The 19,826-nt window shown below is 49.8% G+C and overlaps 1 protein-coding gene across 1 annotated transcript in view; it reads left to right on the top strand.

Moving 5' to 3' along the window:
• Positions 1 to 310: 310 nt before the first annotated feature.
• Positions 311 to 19,826, top strand: part of Megf11 (multiple EGF like domains 11) — a 206,974-nt gene continuing 187,458 nt past the window's right edge. Inside the window, exons 1-3 of the mRNA XM_052188046.1 lie at positions 311 to 408; positions 5,684 to 5,785; positions 8,332 to 8,432. Coding sequence (XP_052044006.1) covers positions 311 to 408; positions 5,684 to 5,785; positions 8,332 to 8,432 — 301 coding nt within the window. The remainder of the gene's footprint in view (positions 409 to 5,683; positions 5,786 to 8,331; positions 8,433 to 19,826) is intronic.

Genomic DNA, 19,826 nt, shown 5'->3' with positions numbered 1-19,826 from the left:
ATTTTGGGGATGGGGGGATGCTCTGAATTCTGTGAAACTTTTGCCAATGCATTGCATGTGGGCCTCTTCCTGGAGCCATCTCAGATCCATGACTCAAGACTCTTCAGTGACTCAGAGCTGCTGCCACGTTAGTCAAGGCTGTAAGTGTGAAGTATCCAGTGTTCGTTGCTGTGTGGCAGCTGTGGGAAACCCTGTCTGTTTAGTGCCCATTCCTTCACTTTGAGGGAGAACCGAGACTTAGCACCAAACAGAAGCCGCAACCGAAGTCTGAGTAAGCCCCTGTCGCCTCTGTTCTCCCACACAGGGCCTGATGGCGCCGCCCACGGTGGATCTCCTTGTTGTCTTCCTTCTGCAAGCTGCTCTTGCTCTGAACCCTGAGGACCCCAATGTGTGCAGCCACTGGGAGAGGTAAGGTGGGCAGCTCAGAGCCGTCACTCCCTGGAGGGCTCACTTGGGGTGTGGCACTCTAGAGAAATACCAGAGTCAGGAGAGGAAGCGGCAGGCTGTGAAGGTCCTGATGCCCAGCCAGGTGAGGCAGGACAGGGTAGCTCGAACTGAAGACAGGGTGAAACTGTGGATTCCCTAGAGCCAGGACCACGGGAACATGTTGACTGTAGGTGACAGCGTCCTGTTGGGCTACCTTTCCCCTTCCTCCTTCGTATGCCCGCTGTATACTAGAGACTTTTCCCATTGCTATGACAAGATATCTAAGGAATTCAACTTAAGAAAGGAAGGGTTATTTCTACCTACAGCACCAGGGTACAGTGCATCAGGGTAAGACAAGGGCAGCTGTAGGAACATGGCGCATGCAGGAAGCAGAGAGGGAAGGGACTGTGCTCATCCCTCTCTCTTTTTAATCTGTTCCATCCAAGACCAGCCCACGGAATGAAGTTGCCCACCCTTAGGCAGTCTTCTAACCTCTGTTAACCCAGTCTTGAAATCCCTCAGAGGGTTTGCCTTCTAGGTGACTCTGGATCCGGTCAGGCTGACAGTCAATTTCAACTACAGATGAGGGGGTAGAGGCCTGGGGAGTTCTACCTTGTCTACAGTCAGAGTGGTGGCGAGGCTGAGGAGGCATGGATTGTGGTCCTACATGTCTCGATCTTGGACTCTTGGGATGTCTGTCATAGTCTCCAAGGACTGGCAGCAATGGAAGAGTGGATGGGTGGCTTGTCGTAGGGAAGATGGGAAGACCTCTTCTGCTCTTGGTCTGATCAGGGCAGGAGGCTAGCTCCGACTGGGTGACTGGACCATAGCAGAGAGCCTGCCTCATACTGACTGCAGCAGCAAGTCCTAGAGTCTAGGCTAGGTCTCTGCAGATGGTCTGACTTTGAAGCACAAGGTTAAAGTATTGATTTTGCTGAGCAGAAAGACAATGACCAGAGACCCAATCAGGAAAAACCAAATTAAACCCTGGAATTGATTGGCCATGCTGACCAGGATGACTCTGCCACTTAGACACTAATAAATCAAATGAATAAAATTAAGATGAAGACCCGATGGGGCAAGTGGATGGTGGAGGAGGAAAAGTAAGATGGGCCCTTGAGGATGGATGGCCAGCCTCTGGGCAGAGAGAAGCATCTCACCGAGGCACCGCACAGGGGTAGCCGAGACACTCGTGGACCAAGAATGGCTGGATGCAGAGGGACAGTGCTTGCTCCAGGGTGTTGTCTGGTGACTGGATATCCTATGCAAAGTTGTGATGACATCAAGGCTAAAGCAAAGAGTATTTCCATGGTGCTCTGGGAAGGATGTAAAAGATCTGTGGAGACTTCAGGGTGTCCCTTAGGTTTTCTTTTTGTTATCTGTGTTCCTTGGGGGTGTCTCTGAACTCTGAGCCCAAGGCCAGCTTCATTCGGATGGCAAGAAAAATAAACATCCTCACAAGCTTGTGGGAGGAAGAGGGCACGCGTTTCACAAATGTGCTTTGTAATCATTGTCTTCGTATTGGCAACTCCAGCTCGGAGGTCATTACCAACTCCGACGCACACTGAACTCGCTAGGGGTGTGTGAATGCAGGCTTTGCGGACCAGCTGAGAGACTCAGAATCAGTCTTACAGCTTTCATATTTTTCCCTTTTCCTCCTGGTTGGTGAATCTAAGCCTGCTTCCCAGTGTTCAGGGAGCCTCATTGATAGTTAGAACTCCTCATTAGTCTCTGATTTGGGGCCTCCATCTTCAGATAAACTTGTCCATCATCCACCCAGGGAAGACTGATGCCGTAGCCAGGTTCTAGGGTTCCCACTGCGTCTCTGGCCATCTGTGCCTTCTTAGGCTCCAGTCTGGGTTGCTCTCTGCTATAGAGAGCCGTTCCTTATGAAAGGACCCATAATGAATCCATCTGAACTTGAAAGCAAAGCAAACTCTACTTGTCTCACCTGCTCAACATGCACAAGACTGGAATGTGAGACTACTGGGAATGAGCTGACTCTGGTGACTGCGGCTTTCAGCTCAGGACACAGCCTGCATGAGAGAACAGGGAGCCACCCAGCAGGGAAGGCCAGGTTGTTCCCCTCTACCCCTCCCTGGGAAGGAGGCCATCTGTGATACCTGCACCCAGCAGCATGCTTCCTTCTTGGAATCTCCAGCCAAGCTCCCTGATACTATGTTTAGATCTATGTAGCCTGTGCCATTCCAGAAACACACCCTGGTCCTCAGAGAGCACTTGGGGATACTTTCCCAGCTGGACAGGCTCCTAGTTAGTTATATCCCCTACCAGAAAAGCCAGGGTAGAGCCCCTGACACCTCCCGCTCCCCTTCACCCTCCAATCTCCCTGCTGGTAAAGCCTGGCACTACAAGATAGGCCAGCACTCCTTAGCGTGTTGGTGAGTGAGCGGTATTAAACCACCCAGCTATGGAAGCAGGGCCCGCACTTCAGGTCGGAGTCTTGGCATTGGTACAAGGCCCTCTAGCTGGACTCACTCAGCCCAAGGATCCTACAAAGGTAAGTCCAACCCCATGACAGCAATAGCCCCTACCTCTGGGACTGGTTCCTTTTCCTTAGTCAGCACTGGAACAGGAAGCTGAAGACAGTAAATGCTCAACAAAGGTGGGGCATTTATTCCGCAGCAGGACTTGCTCCCTGCCCCCAACATGGTAAGGAGGAAGAATCGGTCCATGCCTAGCACAGGGGGAAATCCACTGCCTGTCATACTGATGACGGTTAGCATCTATTAAGCACTTGCTAAGTACTCGATAGGCATTTTAAGTGTTTTTCCCCCCACTTCCACCCTGAGAGGTGTGTACTGCTGTCATTGTCTGTTAATTCTCAGGGTTATCCATGACATCCTTCATATATGTCGTAGACTTTCATATGAGGACGCAGAGACTTATGGGAACTCAGTAGCATGTATAAGAACACACTAGTGAGTGAGAGGCTGGCTCCACACAGGCCCACAGGCCCAGGTTCTGACTCATTTACTCCCCTTCCAAGAGATGGCCTTGCAAAATGCACTGTGGTGCTGTGGAATTTAAACTGAAGTCCTGCAGGAAGCAGGGGTGGGTGCTAACCTGCCTGGTTCCTAAGGCCTGGCAATGAACAGGATGTTTGGGACATGTCTGCATATACTTGTATGTCTGGGGCATATCTCCCAGGTACCCACATTCTGGTCTTTATCATCCTCAGTGTCAGACAGAACTCCTGTAGTCTGGGTCTCTGAGCACTGCCAACCATTCCTGTCCTCTTTGCAGGACTCCAGACCTTTTGCCTTGCAGGCATCAGGGAGCAGACTGCGGCCCCACAGCCTTCAGCCCCCTTGCAAATGAACCAACAGTTTCCTCAGGCAAAGCAGATGGGCTTTTACAGTCTGGGCCGGCCATCTGGCCCGGGTCAGTGAGCCTTCTGGGGAAAACATGGAACACCAGTCTACATGACAATTAATTCCTGACACGCTCTCCAGCCTGCCCAGGAGGTGTGTGCTACACATCAGCAGACAGGCATCAATAGGGCTGTTTCACGTCACCTGGCCAGGGTGACAAAGCAAAAGCCTGCTTTGGTGAAGCCCAGGACAGCTTTCCTGTGGCTTCCGCCTGCTGGCCTCGCTTAGAGCTAAGAGGCAGGATGGCAATGCCTGCTTCCACTGGGAGGTCTGGAGACACAGCCTCTATGAAGCTCCGGCCGGCTATGCTAGAGATAAAAGGTCACTGCAAGGACTAGGGAAGTTAGGCTGTGCCATGTTCTTTCCTTATCTGCACAGTGAGATTAATTCTTCTACCTACTTTATAAGATTGTCTGGGAATAGTCAGCCGGTCCCGTGTTGGTCTAGAAAGCATAAGGGCTGGGTTTGATCTCCCAGAACCCACATTAGAAAACAAACAAAAACAAACAAACAAGCTGGACATGTGTTTGTAATCCCAGAGTGAGGGAGACAGAGACAGGTAGATCCCTGAGACTCACTGTGGCCACCTAAGTCTCATTGGCAAGTTCCCAGCCAATACGAGTCCCTGTCTCATAAAGCAAGGTGGCAGGCATCTGGGGGACAACAGCCAAGGTTGTCCTCAGGCCTCCACACGCAAGCACACAAGCAAGTACACCTGTATACACATGTACCCCTGTACACAAACACACCGGAGGAATGGGACCCAAAGGGATTAAAGGGCTTAATAAAGGGGCCTCAGTGAATGTCAGCGACTGTTGAGAGCAGCAAGCTGCCTCTCCAGCCCTCAGTTTCTTCATGTATGTAAAATGGCAACTTATTCAGAGTTGCTTTAAAGATCATCTCCTATACACACTAACAACCATAACGATAAGGCAAGGTTGCACACATACCAGCACTTGAGAGGCAGAGGCAGGTGGATCTCTGTGAGTTCAAGGCTAACCTGGTCTACAGAACGAGTTCTAGGACAGCGAGGGCTACGCAGAGAAACCCTGTCTTGAAAAACAAAGCAAAACAAAACAAACGCCATAAGGATCTGAATAAACATATCATTTCTGTCATTTTAGAGACAGGGTCTTGTATATTGTCTGCTCTTGAGCCCCTGGGCTTAATAAATCCTCTAGCCTCCGTGTCTGAGGCTATATGGCACGTACCAATATATCTGGGTGATATAAAATATTTTTGACTTGTTGTATCTGCCTTCTAGAATCACACAGAATAAACCAAACCTTCCTCTACTTACCATCTGATTAAGTAAAGTAGCATTTAAGAAAATGACTCAGGTCAGATGTTAGTAAGGATATAGTCTAGCTTCTTTTCCTATGATGGTAATAAAATGTTCAGACAGAAGCTCACAGTCCACCCTGGTGTGGAGGTCACAGCAGAGCTGATCACATCCTATCCACAGGCAGGAAGCAGAAGGCGATTGTTGCGTGTCGCTGCTCAGCTCAGTCTCCGGTTTATATGGTTCAGGAGCTCAGCCCAGGGAATTGTTCCACCCACAGTGGTCAGGATTTCCCCCCTCCATTAACTTGATCAGGAAACTGTGCGCCCTGTGTGTGTGCTCAGAGGCACATCCTCTAGCTAACTTCTAGATTCTGTCAGGTTGACAGTTAACTCTAACCAGCACAGATGTAGCCTAGGGTTATAGCTGGGATCCAGAGCATGTGTCTGGGAGCTGGGAGGGAAGGAAAAAGCTGGATTCTGGTGTTGGGACTGTGGACTGGGAAAGTCTAAAAAGGGACGTGTGTCCTGGTATGCAATTGGCCTTTGATGACCATGGCTTCCATCTCTCGTCTGGTCCCTAGCTATGCCGTGACCGTGCAGGAGTCTTATGCACACCCCTTTGATCAGATCTACTATACACGATGTGCCGACATCCTCAACTGGTTCAAGTGTACCCGGCACCGGTAAGTACGCCCCAGAGGACTGGGTGGAAGATAAGTGACTGACTCTCTAGGTTGTTATTGAGAGACCTGTGGAGTAGGTGTTGTGTGCACTGTCCATACTGCATGCCTGGAACTCTCGAAGGCTGGTGGTGTGAGACACGATTAGCTGTTTTCTTCTGGTTAGAAGTGGTGGACTTCATGACCAGTGGGCCTGAAACCCTCAGCAAGCAACATGGGTAGTTGGTGGATGAGCACCCCAACTCCCTTATCAAGAGGGGGGTGCACAATTCTGAGGCATTTCTAGTCACTACCTCATTGATCCTAGTGGATAGAGCCCAGCAGTCACCTTCTTTGTAGTAACACACCCTATACTGGCTGTCCCATGCTCCCTTCTGACTTCTCTCAGTTTTGTCAGAGTTGTTGGCCTATGGCCACAGCAGAGGCAGAGGCAGCAGTTGGCACTGTTCTTGCCCTGATCCCTTGTATTCTTGAGCCCAAACTGAGTTTGCTCCAAAATGTGACTGCATTGTCTTGGGAGGCTACACAGCCTTCCATTACCCTGTGGCTGGGCGAGTGAGAAGCTGCTTATTAAAAAGGCTGTGTTCCTGGAACGTGAGTAATTTTGCTAAATTATTGCAACTCTGTGGAACTTTCTTGATGACCTGGAGTGTGATGCTGACAGCGGCACCATCTGTCTGAGGGATGTAGTAGCTTGGTCCAGCATCCTCCCCAGAGCAGCCTGGCCTCAGGCCCTACCTGTCCAGCTCCCTCCTCTGGGAGCACACAAGGCTAAGGGAGCCAGGAGTAGTGGCAGCCTCTCTCCTGTGACGCGAAGACTTGGGAGTCTTCCCATGTAGCAGGGACTCCCCATGGCCCAGTGACTACTTCTGTGTCAACTATGAATCATTTTTTTTTATCTGAGAGCCACACACACACACACACACACACACACACACACTTCTAGCCAGGGACTGCCTTCCTGTGTGGGGGAAGTAGCTTCTTGTGAGACCAGCTTACCCATTATGGGCTTTTGACAAAGTAGAATGACCTTAGCTTAACACATTCCCAAATATCACAGATTTCCCATGAGGCCATCATTGTCGTTTGTCATGAGGTGAGAATTTTAAAGATTTGGGAGGGTTGTTTAGGCTGCAGCTAAAGGACTAGCCTCCCAACCCGGCTCAGGATTCTGTGTGAAGCAGGCTGAAGGGACTCCAGCCTTCCTATTCTCTGGAGGAGACAAGGGCAGCCCCATGGTATGTAGAGGAACAGAAAGGGCTCTGCCTTCAAGGTCCTGGTCATTTCTTCACCTGTTTCTCTTGGCCATTTTGGATCTGCAGCACTGCCCCAGTGATGGGGGCTTTCCTTATCAATGCCACCTTTGACTCCTCCTAAGGCCTCAGTCCTCACACCAGCCGCGCCTGCCTTACTCTTTCAGAAATGCTCTGAAAGGTCAGAGAGCCACCAGAGAGAACTGGTACCAGGCATTGGGGTGGGGCCTGGTGGCTTTGCAATTTGAGTGATCTGGGTTTGAATCCTGTTTCTGGCAGTCCCGTTCTTGGAATAATGTATTTTTTATTAGCCTATATGAATTGTACAAAATAACAGGTCTTATGATGACATTTTCATATAGGAGTCTAATATGCCTCTACCACAGCCCCCTCTACCTCCCATTTCCCCTTCCTGTCTGACCCTGACATTTATTAGCTGTGTGACCGAAAGCAAGTCATTAACCTCTCTGAGTATCAATTTCTCATCCATAAAGCCGTGGGTAGTGGGCGGAGGGGAGCATAAAATAAGAATGGAAGCCCTAAAAGACAAATGAAAGAAATGGAATTAACGGAGCGTGATAGAGGGGCGTGACGATGGCCCCGCCCACCCGCCTCAGGAGGCTACTGGGAGAAGCTTGCTTATAAATTTCTGGCCGAGACCCAAGTCTCAAAAAATCTGTCTTCATAAGGACTAGAACCCAAGTCTTTCTCTGGCACTCAAAGCCCAACAGGGCTCCAGATTCTTCCTCTGCAGCCTGAGGGCAGGATTAGAGCGTGCCAGGGAACAGCATGCCCTCTGCAGGAGGTCTGAGGAAGTTCATATGGAAAACACAGTCAGACCCAAGAGTCTGCTGGCATCCTTTCCAACTCAGGGATCAGGCCAGCACCCAGGCAGAGGCTGGCAGGTGACACCAAAGCTGTCAGAGCTGCATTCTTATCCAGGTCCCTAGGGTTCCCCTGAGTCTAGGACCTGGTGTTTCTAGGGACCCTAGAGGATACCCACCCCTGTGGCCCTCTACAATGTCACCCCAGAAGCCTTCTTGGCAGCCCTTGTATCTGGGAAAGATTGGGAAGTCAGCAGGTTTCCCCAGTACTGCTTGGGTAATACATTCTGCACCACAGCGGCCTACATCCCATCATCGATTTTTCTTTATTGTGTTCTTTCATATTCGAAGCCGCCATGCATTTTAAAGTAATTATTGAATGGCATCCTCGATAGAGCTTAACACAAATATCATTCTAAACGGGATGGATTGATTTTCAATCCTTTCAAGTGGCTCTCTCCCTCGTGCCTAGGATCAGCTATAAGACCGCGTATAGGCGCGGCCTCCGGACCATGTATCGGCGGAGGTCCCAATGCTGCCCTGGCTACTATGAGAACGGAGACTTCTGCATTCGTAAGTAGGGGCCTTTGTGGAGATGGGAGGAGAGTTGGGGGAGCCCTTCAGCTCACCCTCAGGGCTTTGTAAATCCTTGCATGCTGTCAGTGCTTAGAAGGGACTCTGAGCTTGGTGCAAAAAAAAAAAAATGGTTTTGGCCTCAAATCAACCAACCTCTCACTGTCACCAGGGCAGATGGAAGCAGACAGTTCTAGACCCTGAAGGGGGTAGGGGAGAAGTGGATCTTTCTGAAATAGACCCTGTGAAGGAGAGAAGGAATTCCAAGTGCCTGGTGCAGGCCTGAGCTCTCTGGATGTATGAAAGAACTTCGCTGGAGGGGTGGAGGTGATGGATGGTGAGGTAGAAGAATAGATGGATGGAAGGTGAAGAGGGAGGAGGGAAGGTGGGGAGACGGCATAGCCGGATGGCTAAACCACAGTTCCTCGGATGGCTAAACCACAGTTCCTATGAGGGGACGGCCTGAGTAGGTCGGAACATAGGAGTGGCTCCAGGAGGTGGAGGGAAGAGAGAGAGTCCTGAAAGATAAGTGTCACTTTTTCCTTGTTTGATTACTGTGGCTCCAAGAACAGGAGGAATAGTGTTAGCAGAAAATAAGAGCTGTGTTGCTGATGGACACAGGTTCCCGGATAAGGGACACCCAGACCTGAGGGCTCTGGCTCCAGCTTCCTGTCCATGTGGCTCTGGGATGATGAGCGTGGGGGTCTCTTAGAGTCACATCTGACCAGTGAGATGGGACATGCAGGACTCTCCAGGAAGAAGATATTTGGATATTTTCTCAACTGGAGGGGGCCATGAGAACTGGGAAGTCCCCTTGAAATAACTTTTAGGTAACCTACTTACAAAGTTCCTGTCTTGCACTCAGAGAGTGATGAACCTTGTTAGGGTTCTCCTCCCCCAGAAAGAGCTTTGGCAGGCGAGCCTGCTGGGGTTGGGAATGGTCTGATGATGGTTTGTCTCCTGGAGTTACCTCGCCATTCATGCTGGCAAAACTCAATTCTGATGACCCTATAGGATGAGGGAAAGAGGCTCCACAAGTCAGCTTAATAGTGGTGGAGAGATACAAAGTAAGGGCGCACCCACCGGATCCCAGAGGGTTTTTCCAGGGCTGAGGGCCAAGCTAGGGATGAGGCCTTGCCTGGGACTCCAACTTGGATGGCGGTGCTCTGGCTATTGGTGGCAGAGGTGAGATCGGCATTGAGACCACTTCTCTGCTCACACAGAGGATTGTCAGCTGAGCACGGCAAGGTGTCAGCAAGCCTACCAGGGTGATATGTCAGTGACAGAGCAAGCCTGAGTCTGAGACTTGATCCGACACATCAGGCTTCTCCCTTCACTGTCACAGAGTCCAGCATCCAAGATGTGCTGGGCACTCTTCTAACTGTGTCCCATTCATTGTCAAAGAGCAGCACTATGGGATAGATGACATTGTTTTTTTCATTTTGCAGGTAGGGAAACTGAGTCACAGAGCATGTAAATAATTTGGTCAAGGTCACCCAGTGAGGAAGTTGGCAGGACATGGGCCTGAGTCCACACTGGCTGGCTCCCGGGGCTGTGTGCTCAAGCAGTTTAGACAGATCTACTCTTGCTTCATGAACCTGTATGGGATTCTACTTTTTAACCTCAGTTTGCAAAAAAAGAAAAAAATGGGGGCCATCTTGAACCACATCCCTAGACACAGGGTCTTTGCAGATGTCGGTTCCCTTCTCTGTGGCTTTGGTTCTCCCTGTTTTGTTTTTCCAGTCGTGACTTTGACTTTAATCCCTCAGGGGTTCCATAAACATTTCCCTGGGAATGTACACTGTGCGTGTGAGTCAGGGTTCTCTGGAGGGACAGAACAAATGTGTATGAAGAGAGGACTTATTAGATTGGGTTGCATAATATAGTCCCAGGAGTCTGACAACGGCCGCCTCATATCGGAGAGGTTGAGAACCCAGCAGTTACTCAGTTCAGGAGGCTGGGGGCTCAGCAGTCTCAATCCAGTGCTGAAGGCCTGGAGAAGTCTTAAAGAGCTGCTGCTGCTGACTAGTCTCTGTTAGAAGACCAAAGAAGCTGGTTTATCTATCAGCACAGGAAGCAGCAGTGGCTGTAACAGGGCATGTGAACTCATCAGCGAGAGTGAGGGCCAAGCCAAGCAACAAAGCGAAGCTTTTTCTCTGTCTCTGTCTCTCTTTCTCTGTCTCTCTCTGTCCTTTTGTCTCTCTCTCCCTGCCCTACCTTGTGTGTGTATGTGTGTGTGTGTGTGTATGCATATGCATGTGTGCCCAGATTTCCTCCTTTTATAAGAGCCTACATCACACTTGATTAAGCCCTCCCTAAATGACCTCATTACCTCTATAAGACCCTGTCTTCCAATATGGCCATGTCTGAGGAACTGAGAGTCAAGACAGGAATGTTGAAGGGACACCATGAGGCCAGTGGCACTGCTGGCAGCCTCTTCATGCTCATGGAGATGGGAGGAGTGGGGTGGCAGCCAGCCTTACACAGGCTCCATCACATATCCAAGAGGGAATGCAGATTCCAGGTTGGAGAACCTGTGAGTGAGAGACCCGGCAGTGGTGTGGTGAAGACCGTATCCAGCCCTGACAGATGTCACTGATCCTCAGCTAACCTTTTTAGAGCCTTGATTCTCACAGGCAGAAGGATAGTGTTCCAGGAGAGAAAGCTTTGGTGAATTCTGCCGCTTACTTGCTGTGAAATCTTAGGCAAGTCCTTTGCTCTCTCTGAGCCCTCCTGTGTGTGGAAAGAGGGAGAGACAACCTAGCGACTGAGTGTTTAGGAGAGCAGAAAGCTCAATATGAATCTAAGAGGACCGGTGTCTCTCCCTGTGTTCCATTTCCTCCGCCCAGAGCTGCCATCCCTGTCTGGAGCATTGCACCAGAGATGCTCACCTTGACTTTCCTGGGTCACACCCTGTCCTTTCCCGTGGTCTGTAGCCATGGCTGAATGCCCCTTTGGTTGTCAAGTATCAAAGATTTTCCAAAGATCACAGGGCACAAGCGTCTTTCTTCCTCTACTTGAAACAGTCTTGGTGTCTCTGCCCATGTGGAGCTGCTTTTATGCCTGCGCTGAGCAGACTGTCACCTACAAGAGAGTTGTGGTGCTGAGGGGGAGCTCTGCTCCTTAAACACACTGGTCGAGCATCAGACTGGGTTCTGCTGCAGTAACACAATGCGTTGAAGTCCCAGAGTCTTCAAATAGCAAAGTCTGGTTTCTCGTTTGTGCTGCTAGCCTTTGTTTATTTTTGGTGCTAGGGATTAAACCCAGTGTGTGCCAGCTAAGGACTCTACCACTGAGCAGCACCCCAGTGCAGACGTGCCATGCAGTCAGTGATCCCTTACGTGTAGTGCGTGATGTTCTCAAAGCACCTTGCTTGTCATCTGATGTCTTGTTTTCCTTCCCGGTTCTTCAGTCTCCTTTTTCCTGAAGGTTCTGAGTGTGAGGATGCAGGTGGCTCCACCACGCCCATCTGTGTGGTGCAGAGCCCAGCGGAAGAGGGACGGCTGCTAGGTCCTCCTGCTTACGGAGCTCTCTGCCAGTGTGGTACCTCCTTAGACTTTCCCAAGGATCTTTAATAGTTCTTTCTGGGAGGTCCTAGTTTCTTTTTTCTTCAGGAAACCTGAGTCTGTCCTGGCTGGGATGGTGGCTTAGCAGTTGTGACACCAAGTTTCAGTCCTGCCAAAGATTGTGGTTCACTGTGTTCTGGATTTAATATTGTGATGCTTTGAAATGAGGGTATGTCTGTGTTTGGGGCTATTTTTTAAAATGATACTTTATTTTGTCACATTTTGTCACATTCTCTCTCTCTCTCTCTCTCTCTCTCTCTCTCTCTCTCTCTCTCTCTCTCTCTCTCTCTGTGTGTGTGTGTGTGTGTGTGTGTACCCTTGGAGGCCAGAGAAACAGGTTATTGTGGTCTACCTAACCTGGGTGCTGGGAACTGAACTCAAGTCCTCTGGAAAAGTAACATGTCCTGAGCTATTTCTCCAGTCCTGGAGTTATTTTTATTTGCATCTTTTACTTCACAGAGGTATGCATCTTCAAGGTAAGTATCCATGCCCTTCAGCAGTCTGGAATGTTCTCAGCTATGGATCCTTAACAATCTCCTCCCTCCATTCCCTCGTGCCCGCCCCTCCCCTTAGAGTCCCAGGGTGTCGGGACCTCTCACCCCATCTCTCCATCTTCTAAATCTTCCTGTTTCACCCGGTATGTCTTGAACGAGTGCCTCGGATCCGTTGTTTAGATCCTGCAGCTCAGCTAATTAACCTGCCTGCCGAGGTCTGGATTTCAGTTGCTTACGGTTCGTTCCTAGGGGTTTACTGAAGCTGTTTCAGAAATACAAGCTCATTTCTCTGCAGGTCCTTTCTCACCACCAATTCTGTTCCTGTGTTTATGGCTTTAGTTATGCTAAATGTATGTCATTTATAGCTTTTTCTAGATGTGTCTGTCTTGAGCTTTTAGTTCTATTAGTTCAAATCTTTGGAGTAATCATCCCCCTGTTTGTGACATCTGCTGAGTGGCCAAGATAGTAGAATGTCTTCTCTTGGAGGGAGTCACTTTTTAAATATAAAGTGGCGTGTGTATGTGTGTGGTCTGTGGCTGCATACATGTTTTCCAGTATATGTATACATGTATGTGTGTATATATGAGTATGTATGTATGTGAATGGATATGTATGTGTTGGGTGTCTTTTTCAGTTACTCTCTATTTTTTGAGACAAAGTCTCTGACTGAGCAGGGAGCTCATCCTTTTGGCTAGACTGGCCATGGCCAGAGGGCTCCAGGGCTCCTCCTGTCCTTACTTCCCTGAGGGAGGATTGTGGGTGTGTACTGTGTACCTGACTTTTACATGGGTTCTGGAGATCTGAACTCAAGGCCACAGCTTGTATGGCAAACACTTCAGCAACTGAGCCACAGCCTCAGCTCTTAGCTATCTGACCCTCAGCTCCTCTCCCCTGCACCCTGCTCTTTCCGGGGCCCTATCCACTGCCTCTGCATTTTTCCATGAACAACTAATTGTTTTCTCTGTCCTGAGACCAGCCTCTGGTCTGATGGCTTGGCCTGGGATTCCTGTCTGTAGTGAAGGTATGGGCCACTGGCTTGGCTTTTCTTTTCTTTTCCTTTCTCTTTTTCTCCTCTGTTTAATTGGTGTGAAATTCATGTAACAGGAAATGCATCGTTTCAAAGTGCACAGTTTGGTGGCATTTAGCACAGTGTGGTACAGATACCATTCCTGGCTAGTCTCTGCACATTGTTAACCTCCACCCATCCCCCAACCCCAAGAGCCTGTACTCCCAGAAACAGTCACTCCAAGCCCCTCCCCTGGCTTCTTTGCATGGGAGACTCCACTCCCTTCAGACCCAGGGCTGATTGCCTTGTTTTACCCCCAGGTTGGTAGGCAGCTTGTCCAAGGTTCCCTGAGTGGAGCTGGAAGCTCCTGTGCCAACTCTGCCTCGTGTGGGCATTAAAGCCGTGGCTTCTGGCATGGGCTGGAGACTAGGAGGTGTGATTGATGCTGGGCCTGGTGTTCCACAGTGGTGTAAGGACGTGGTTTACCCTCTGTGCTCACATATAGTCTAGTGTGTGCTTATTCAGCCAAACTGCAGAAGCAAGCTATATCATTGTCCTACCGAAGACAAACTGGAGGTTCACAGAGGCCATGGGCATGCATGAGTGTCCACATAAACAGCCAAGGAGGCATAGCATTAAATCCTGTGTTTTCCCTTTTTTGGTGTCTTTTCTCTGGTCAGGAGGGACAGATGGCTAGAAGACAGACGTGGGGCTTAACTGAGGGGTAGTCAAGGAGGTAGCAAGCAGAAGACCCAGATTACATGGGGGCGATCTGGGCAGATGACTCAGTGGAGAAGAGGGCTTGCTGTACAAGCATGAAGATCTGAGTTCAAATCCCCAGCACCCACCTAAAAAGCCAGAAATTGTTATACCTGTCTGCACTCCCCAGGGCTGGGGAGATGGTGAAGACAAAAGGATTGTTGAGGGTTGCTGGCTATCAGCCTAGCTCCAGATTCTGAGAGACTGAATTTACTCAAGAGAATAAGGGACAAGACAGAGAGTCAGAGAACCAGACACTTGACAGCCTCTTCTGGCCTCTGGAAGTACACACCTGCACACATACATACATACCTGTACACATACATACTACACACGTATATCGTTACTCATGCATAAATAAATTCGTATAAATACATTTCTAAAAATTTTTCGGGGTGGGTCCCAATAGATACCAGGGTAGGGTAGCAGAGCTGGGGGAATCAGGTGTGTATGGGAGAGGGGGAGGGGAGGGGAGAGGAAGAGTATGTGGAGTATGTGCACAAGCGGAGGCTGAGGGTCCTGTGTGAAACTCAGAGGGTGAAGCACTCGTGGTGGCTCTGTGGGGCTCCTTGGGGGCTTGGGCCTGCAGCTGGCACCAGGAGCAGTGCTGACATTACCCTCTTGGGTCACCAACACCTGCCCCTGAGCTTTGCTGCCTGGAGCCACATCCATCCATCTCCCTGTGTGCCCATCTATCCAGGTGTCACATTGTTTTACATGTTGCAGGCACTGCGGTATCCTGGGGACATGGGGTGGTGGGAGGGAGGCCTTCATATTATAAGAAGTGCACTGTCAGTGGGTGTCACAGGTTGACACTGGGGCAGGAGGCTTCCTACCTGCCTCATTAGGTCCCTGCTGAGTGCTCTGGGGTGGTGAATGGTTCTCAGTCCCTGGGCTTAGAAAGCAAGAGCAGAAATCTGAGTGGCTAAGTTTCCTCTGATGTTTCACATTGACCAAACACCTACAAACTAATATAGAAACCTCAAAATTAGTTCATTCCAAAGATGTGTTAAAACTTGAAGGCCTATGCCTTTAGTCCCAGCACTTGGGAGGCAGAGGCAGGTGGATTTCTGAGTTTGAGGCCAGCCTGGTCAACAGAGTAAGTTCCAGGACAGCCAGGGCTACACAGAGAAACCCTGTCTCAAAAAAACAAAACAAAACAAAACAAAAACCAAAAAACTACCAAGGATGCGTTCCTGAACCCTGTTGGTGATTGCCAGGTCTTAGTAAGTCACTGAGTGAGTAAACTCATGTGAGGTACCCACAGTGCCTGATGGTCACTCCAGGGTCCCCTGGTGTGAGCACCCTTGTGAGATGATTCTACTGTGGACATGAATTGTTTAGAAGCCATAGGCAGTTGAGGTCATGAGCTCCATTTACCCCATTCTTCTGACCCCACAACCTCTGGGCCCCTCTGCTGTTCTTATCCCTCTGCCTCTGATGCCCCCACTGTTTGTCTGTCTGTCCATCTAACTTGGGAATGAGTTTCCAAGCACGGGGATCAAGTCTTCTGCATGACTTGTCATCAGGGCTAGGCATCTGGTGCTGGCGAGTGTTGGTTGAGTGTATAATGAAACAGATCGCCTGAATGCTGCCACTCTCTTAGGGAGACACATCTCGAGGCCTGGGAAGGGAGGTCCAGTAACTCAGACTCTTGGAAAAGATTGTTGAAATACCAGTTTGAAGAAAGATCAGAGCTAAGCAGTGGCTTAGACAGTTTTAGAGCTATGTGTCTGGATGGGACCCTGCTGCCCTTGCACAGAGGAGACCTTGGTACCCCCATCCTCTGCCCAGTGGACTCTTCCACGAGAATCTTGAGGACATTGATCTCTGCACCTTGCTTGTCTCTGCTTTCTCTACAGTGGTACCCCCTGACTTGAAAATAGATATATGTCCTTGGGGCCGGTGGTATAGCTCTGGTGGTGGCGTGCTTACCTAGTATGCATGAAGTTCTCAGTTGGGACCTATGAAGCCCATTACCTGGGTGCCGTGGCATAGGCCTGGAGTCCAGTGTTTCAGGAGGCAGAGGCAGGAGAATCAGAAGCTTGAGGTTGTTTTCAGCTACATAACAAATGCGAGGCTAGCCTGGGGTATATGAGATCCCATCACAGAAACAGAAACACAATAACATCCCAAACTTAAACAATGTCTCAGTGTCTACAGAGGCTGGCAAAGTGCCAGTGATGAGCAGCTCCCAGCACTGGAGTCGTCGGACCACTGAAGACTCATTCTTGCCCCGCCTCCTCCTTTGGTTTCTGATGTCCCTCTACAAACCCCTGGGGCTGCCCACCATGTACGGATCAGAGTCCTCTACTCAGAAGCCTGTGCCCTATAGCTCGCTTCCCTAGGGTCCCTCCCGCTGTCCACTGCAGTCCCCTTACATTGTCCAGGTGCCCGAATTGCCCTCTGTCTGTTGTTTCCTGCCTTTCCAGCCTGGATGCTCTGCAGATGGGAAGAGGGAGGGCCCCATGCTGGCAGCCGGCTGGCCAAGTGCTTCCCTCCCTCTGGGGCTTAGGAGAGGGGCCATTACCAGAGTTTTGCATTTGATGGACCCATCGGTCCCTAAATCTCCTCTAATGCTTGGTCTTTGATTAAGGAACGCTGAATGGCTTTCGGGAGGTTGACAACAACAGCTCAGGGCCTCGCTCTGCCTCCTGATGGGCACTTCAGTGCCTTTGAAGACCTGCCTCGGAAGGGCCTTGATCAGCTGTGTGGTGGGGGTGTGAGGGGATTGGCTTGGGAAGCCAGACACTCCTTTTACCATGCTAGCCCACGGACACCAAAGAAGAGCCTGGGGGTGGGGAAGTCCCTTGTGTGGCACACATGCCTCTGTGCTCACCTTGTCTGTACCTGGGAGTAAGGGTGAAAATATGTAACTTCACGTTTGGCAGTCTCACCTTAAAGTAAAAGGAGTAGAGGGTAGGTTGTGCCCTAAGTGAGGGGCAGGTGACCCCAAAATGGCTGGATTATGAGGAAAAGGTAGCAAATACTTTTAACCAGACTGAAAATATTATTTTATGTGTATGGATGTTTACCTGTATGTATGTCTGTGTACCATATGTGTGACTGGCATATGTCGACGCCACAGGAAGGAATCCAATCACTTGGGACTGAAGTTACAGACTGTTGTGGTTCATCATGTATGTGCTGGGAACTAAACCAGAATCCCTGGAAAGTACAAGAGTTCTCATACTGCTCACCCATCTCTCTGGCCCCAAGAAAACAAGAGTATTGTAATATTCTAACAGCCCACACCCTCTTGTACATTGCAAGCCCTAGCCTGGGCCTGGGTCCCTGGGATGCTTGGATCCCTGGAGATGTCTGGACGTCTGAGGATGGGCAGCCTCCAGGTCTGCTGTGTGTGCCTCTGTGCAGGGAGGAATAGGAGTCTGCCTAGTTAGAGGGGCGTCTGCAGGCAAGCAGAACCAGACTGCTTCCTGCTGCCTGTGTGACGTTGGCAAGTCATCTAACTTCTCTGGGCCTCCACTTACTTAGCTGTAAAAGTAGGTACTGATGGTACTTTCCCGGCGAGTGAGGCTCGAAGAGAGTTCATGGAATGCCTGGCATGTGGTACCCATGAGATACGCTGAGGATTTTTTCAGCTTATACCTTCCACATTGCTGTTGATCACCAGAAGGAGTCAGGACTGGAACTCAAGCAGGTCAGGAAGCAGGAGCTGATGCAGAGGCCATGGAGGGATGTTTCTTACTGGCTTGCTTCCCCTGGCTTGCTCAGCCTGTTTACTTATAGAACCCAAGAATACCAGTCCAGAGATGGTACCACCCACCAGGGGTCCTCCCCACTTGATCACTAATCAAGAAAATGCCCCACAGTTGGGTCTCATGGAGGCACTTCCCCAACTGAAACTCTTTTCTCTGTGATAACTCCAGCCTGTGTCAAGTTGACACACAAAGCCAGCCAGTACATCATAGAAAAGCATATGTCCCTGGGTGTTGGGGCTCTCGGGACACAGGCATGGTGTATTCTGTGCATTGTTTGCTGCCTGTGTGTGCTGTGCGTCCACCCATGGGAGAACCCACTAGAGCTCACGTTGGAGTGCTGCCTGCATACGTGTGGGTTTGAGCCTGTGTTTACTGCTTCCCTGACTGCTCGAGACTCACCTTCCCCATTGTCCTCTCCCACTCTGCTTCTTCCTTCCCTTTTGCAAGCCATTGGCACTTCTGAATCACCATCAAGGGAGCCAGAAGGACTTCCTTTGCTCCTGCTGGAGGGGGCAGAGAAGCCAAATCCTCCATCCATCTCATTCGTGGGATGAGGATAGCCCTGGTACCAAGGACAAATGTCCCCTCCCTCCTGGCCAGGCCAAAAAAAAAAAAACCCAAAACAAAAAACAAAAAACACACACACAAAAAACCCCCAACTTTCCTTCTGGCCACCTTTCCCCTAAGTCCAACTGGAAGTGGGGGGGGCTGCCTAGATGTGGCCCCCAACTTCACTTCAGCCTTAGACCTGACTTGGTAAAGTCCTTCCCACATGAGCACGGGGGTCTGAGTTCAAATCCCCAGCACTTGAATTTAGAAAACAAACAAACAAACAAAAAAACAGAGTGTATCTAAGTACACCTGTAATTCCAGCAATGAAGAGACTCCTGGGGGTTGCAGGCTAGCCCATCTAGCTGAATCATGTTGCAGGCTAGCCCATCTAGCTGACTCAGTAAGCTCTGCATTCCACAAGAGACCCTGTTTCAAAAACTAAGGTAGAGGAGCTAGTGAGATGGTTCTGCAGATAAAGGTGTCATAGCCAAGCTGGATGACCTAAGTTCTATCCCTGGTACCTACCTAGTGGAGGAAGCATGCTGACAAATTAACCTTTGACCTCTACCCACATGACATCATCTCCACACCCCCAACACATACAAAAATTTAAACTGTTAAAAAATAAAATGGAGAGCAATTAGGGAAAGTGCCCATGTCAACTTCTGGCCACTACTACACAGACGCATGAACACAGGGACACACACACACACACACACACACACACACACACACACACACACACACGAGAGAGAGAGAGAGAGAGAGAGAGAGAGAGAGAGCAAGCCTCCTCTTGTTGACATGGCCAGGTGGAGAGACCTGGGCCTTGGTCTGTTTACTCACAAACTCCCACCCACCAGACAAACTGCAGAGGCCTGATAGTAAATCAGTAGCTCCATGATTTACAGGGTTCTGTTTGTTTGCTCAGCTAAGCCTTTGGCAAGGTAAACGCAGAAGCTGCAGAAATCTCTTTGAAGCAGCCGCAGGGCTCAAACGCCCTTCAGTCCTCCATAAAGGATTCACAAAATTATATGGACTTGATTAGTATCTCTCTTACATAAAACCACTTCAATGCCTGCTTTGGGCTTGAGAATAAAGTCACTGGTGGAGCCTTTTGTTGCTCTGGCCCACGGGCACCTGGTAATTGAAGATTTCCCTTTAAAAGTGTGTCAGATGGAAAGAGCTTCTAATTTACTAAGTGGAGGAGCCTTTGTTAGGGAGGCAGGGCTTTGTTCTGCCGTCCCTTTTAATCTTGTTTTTGCACAATGGACTTCCAGAGAGCACTTGGAGTGGAT

The sequence above is a fragment of the Apodemus sylvaticus genome, chromosome 7 (assembly GCF_947179515.1).
Source record: "Apodemus sylvaticus chromosome 7, mApoSyl1.1, whole genome shotgun sequence".
NCBI classification, from domain to species: Eukaryota; Metazoa; Chordata; class Mammalia; order Rodentia; family Muridae; genus Apodemus; species Apodemus sylvaticus.
The sequence above is the reverse complement of the archived record's forward strand: the minus strand, read 5'-3'. Positions and strand labels throughout refer to the sequence as shown.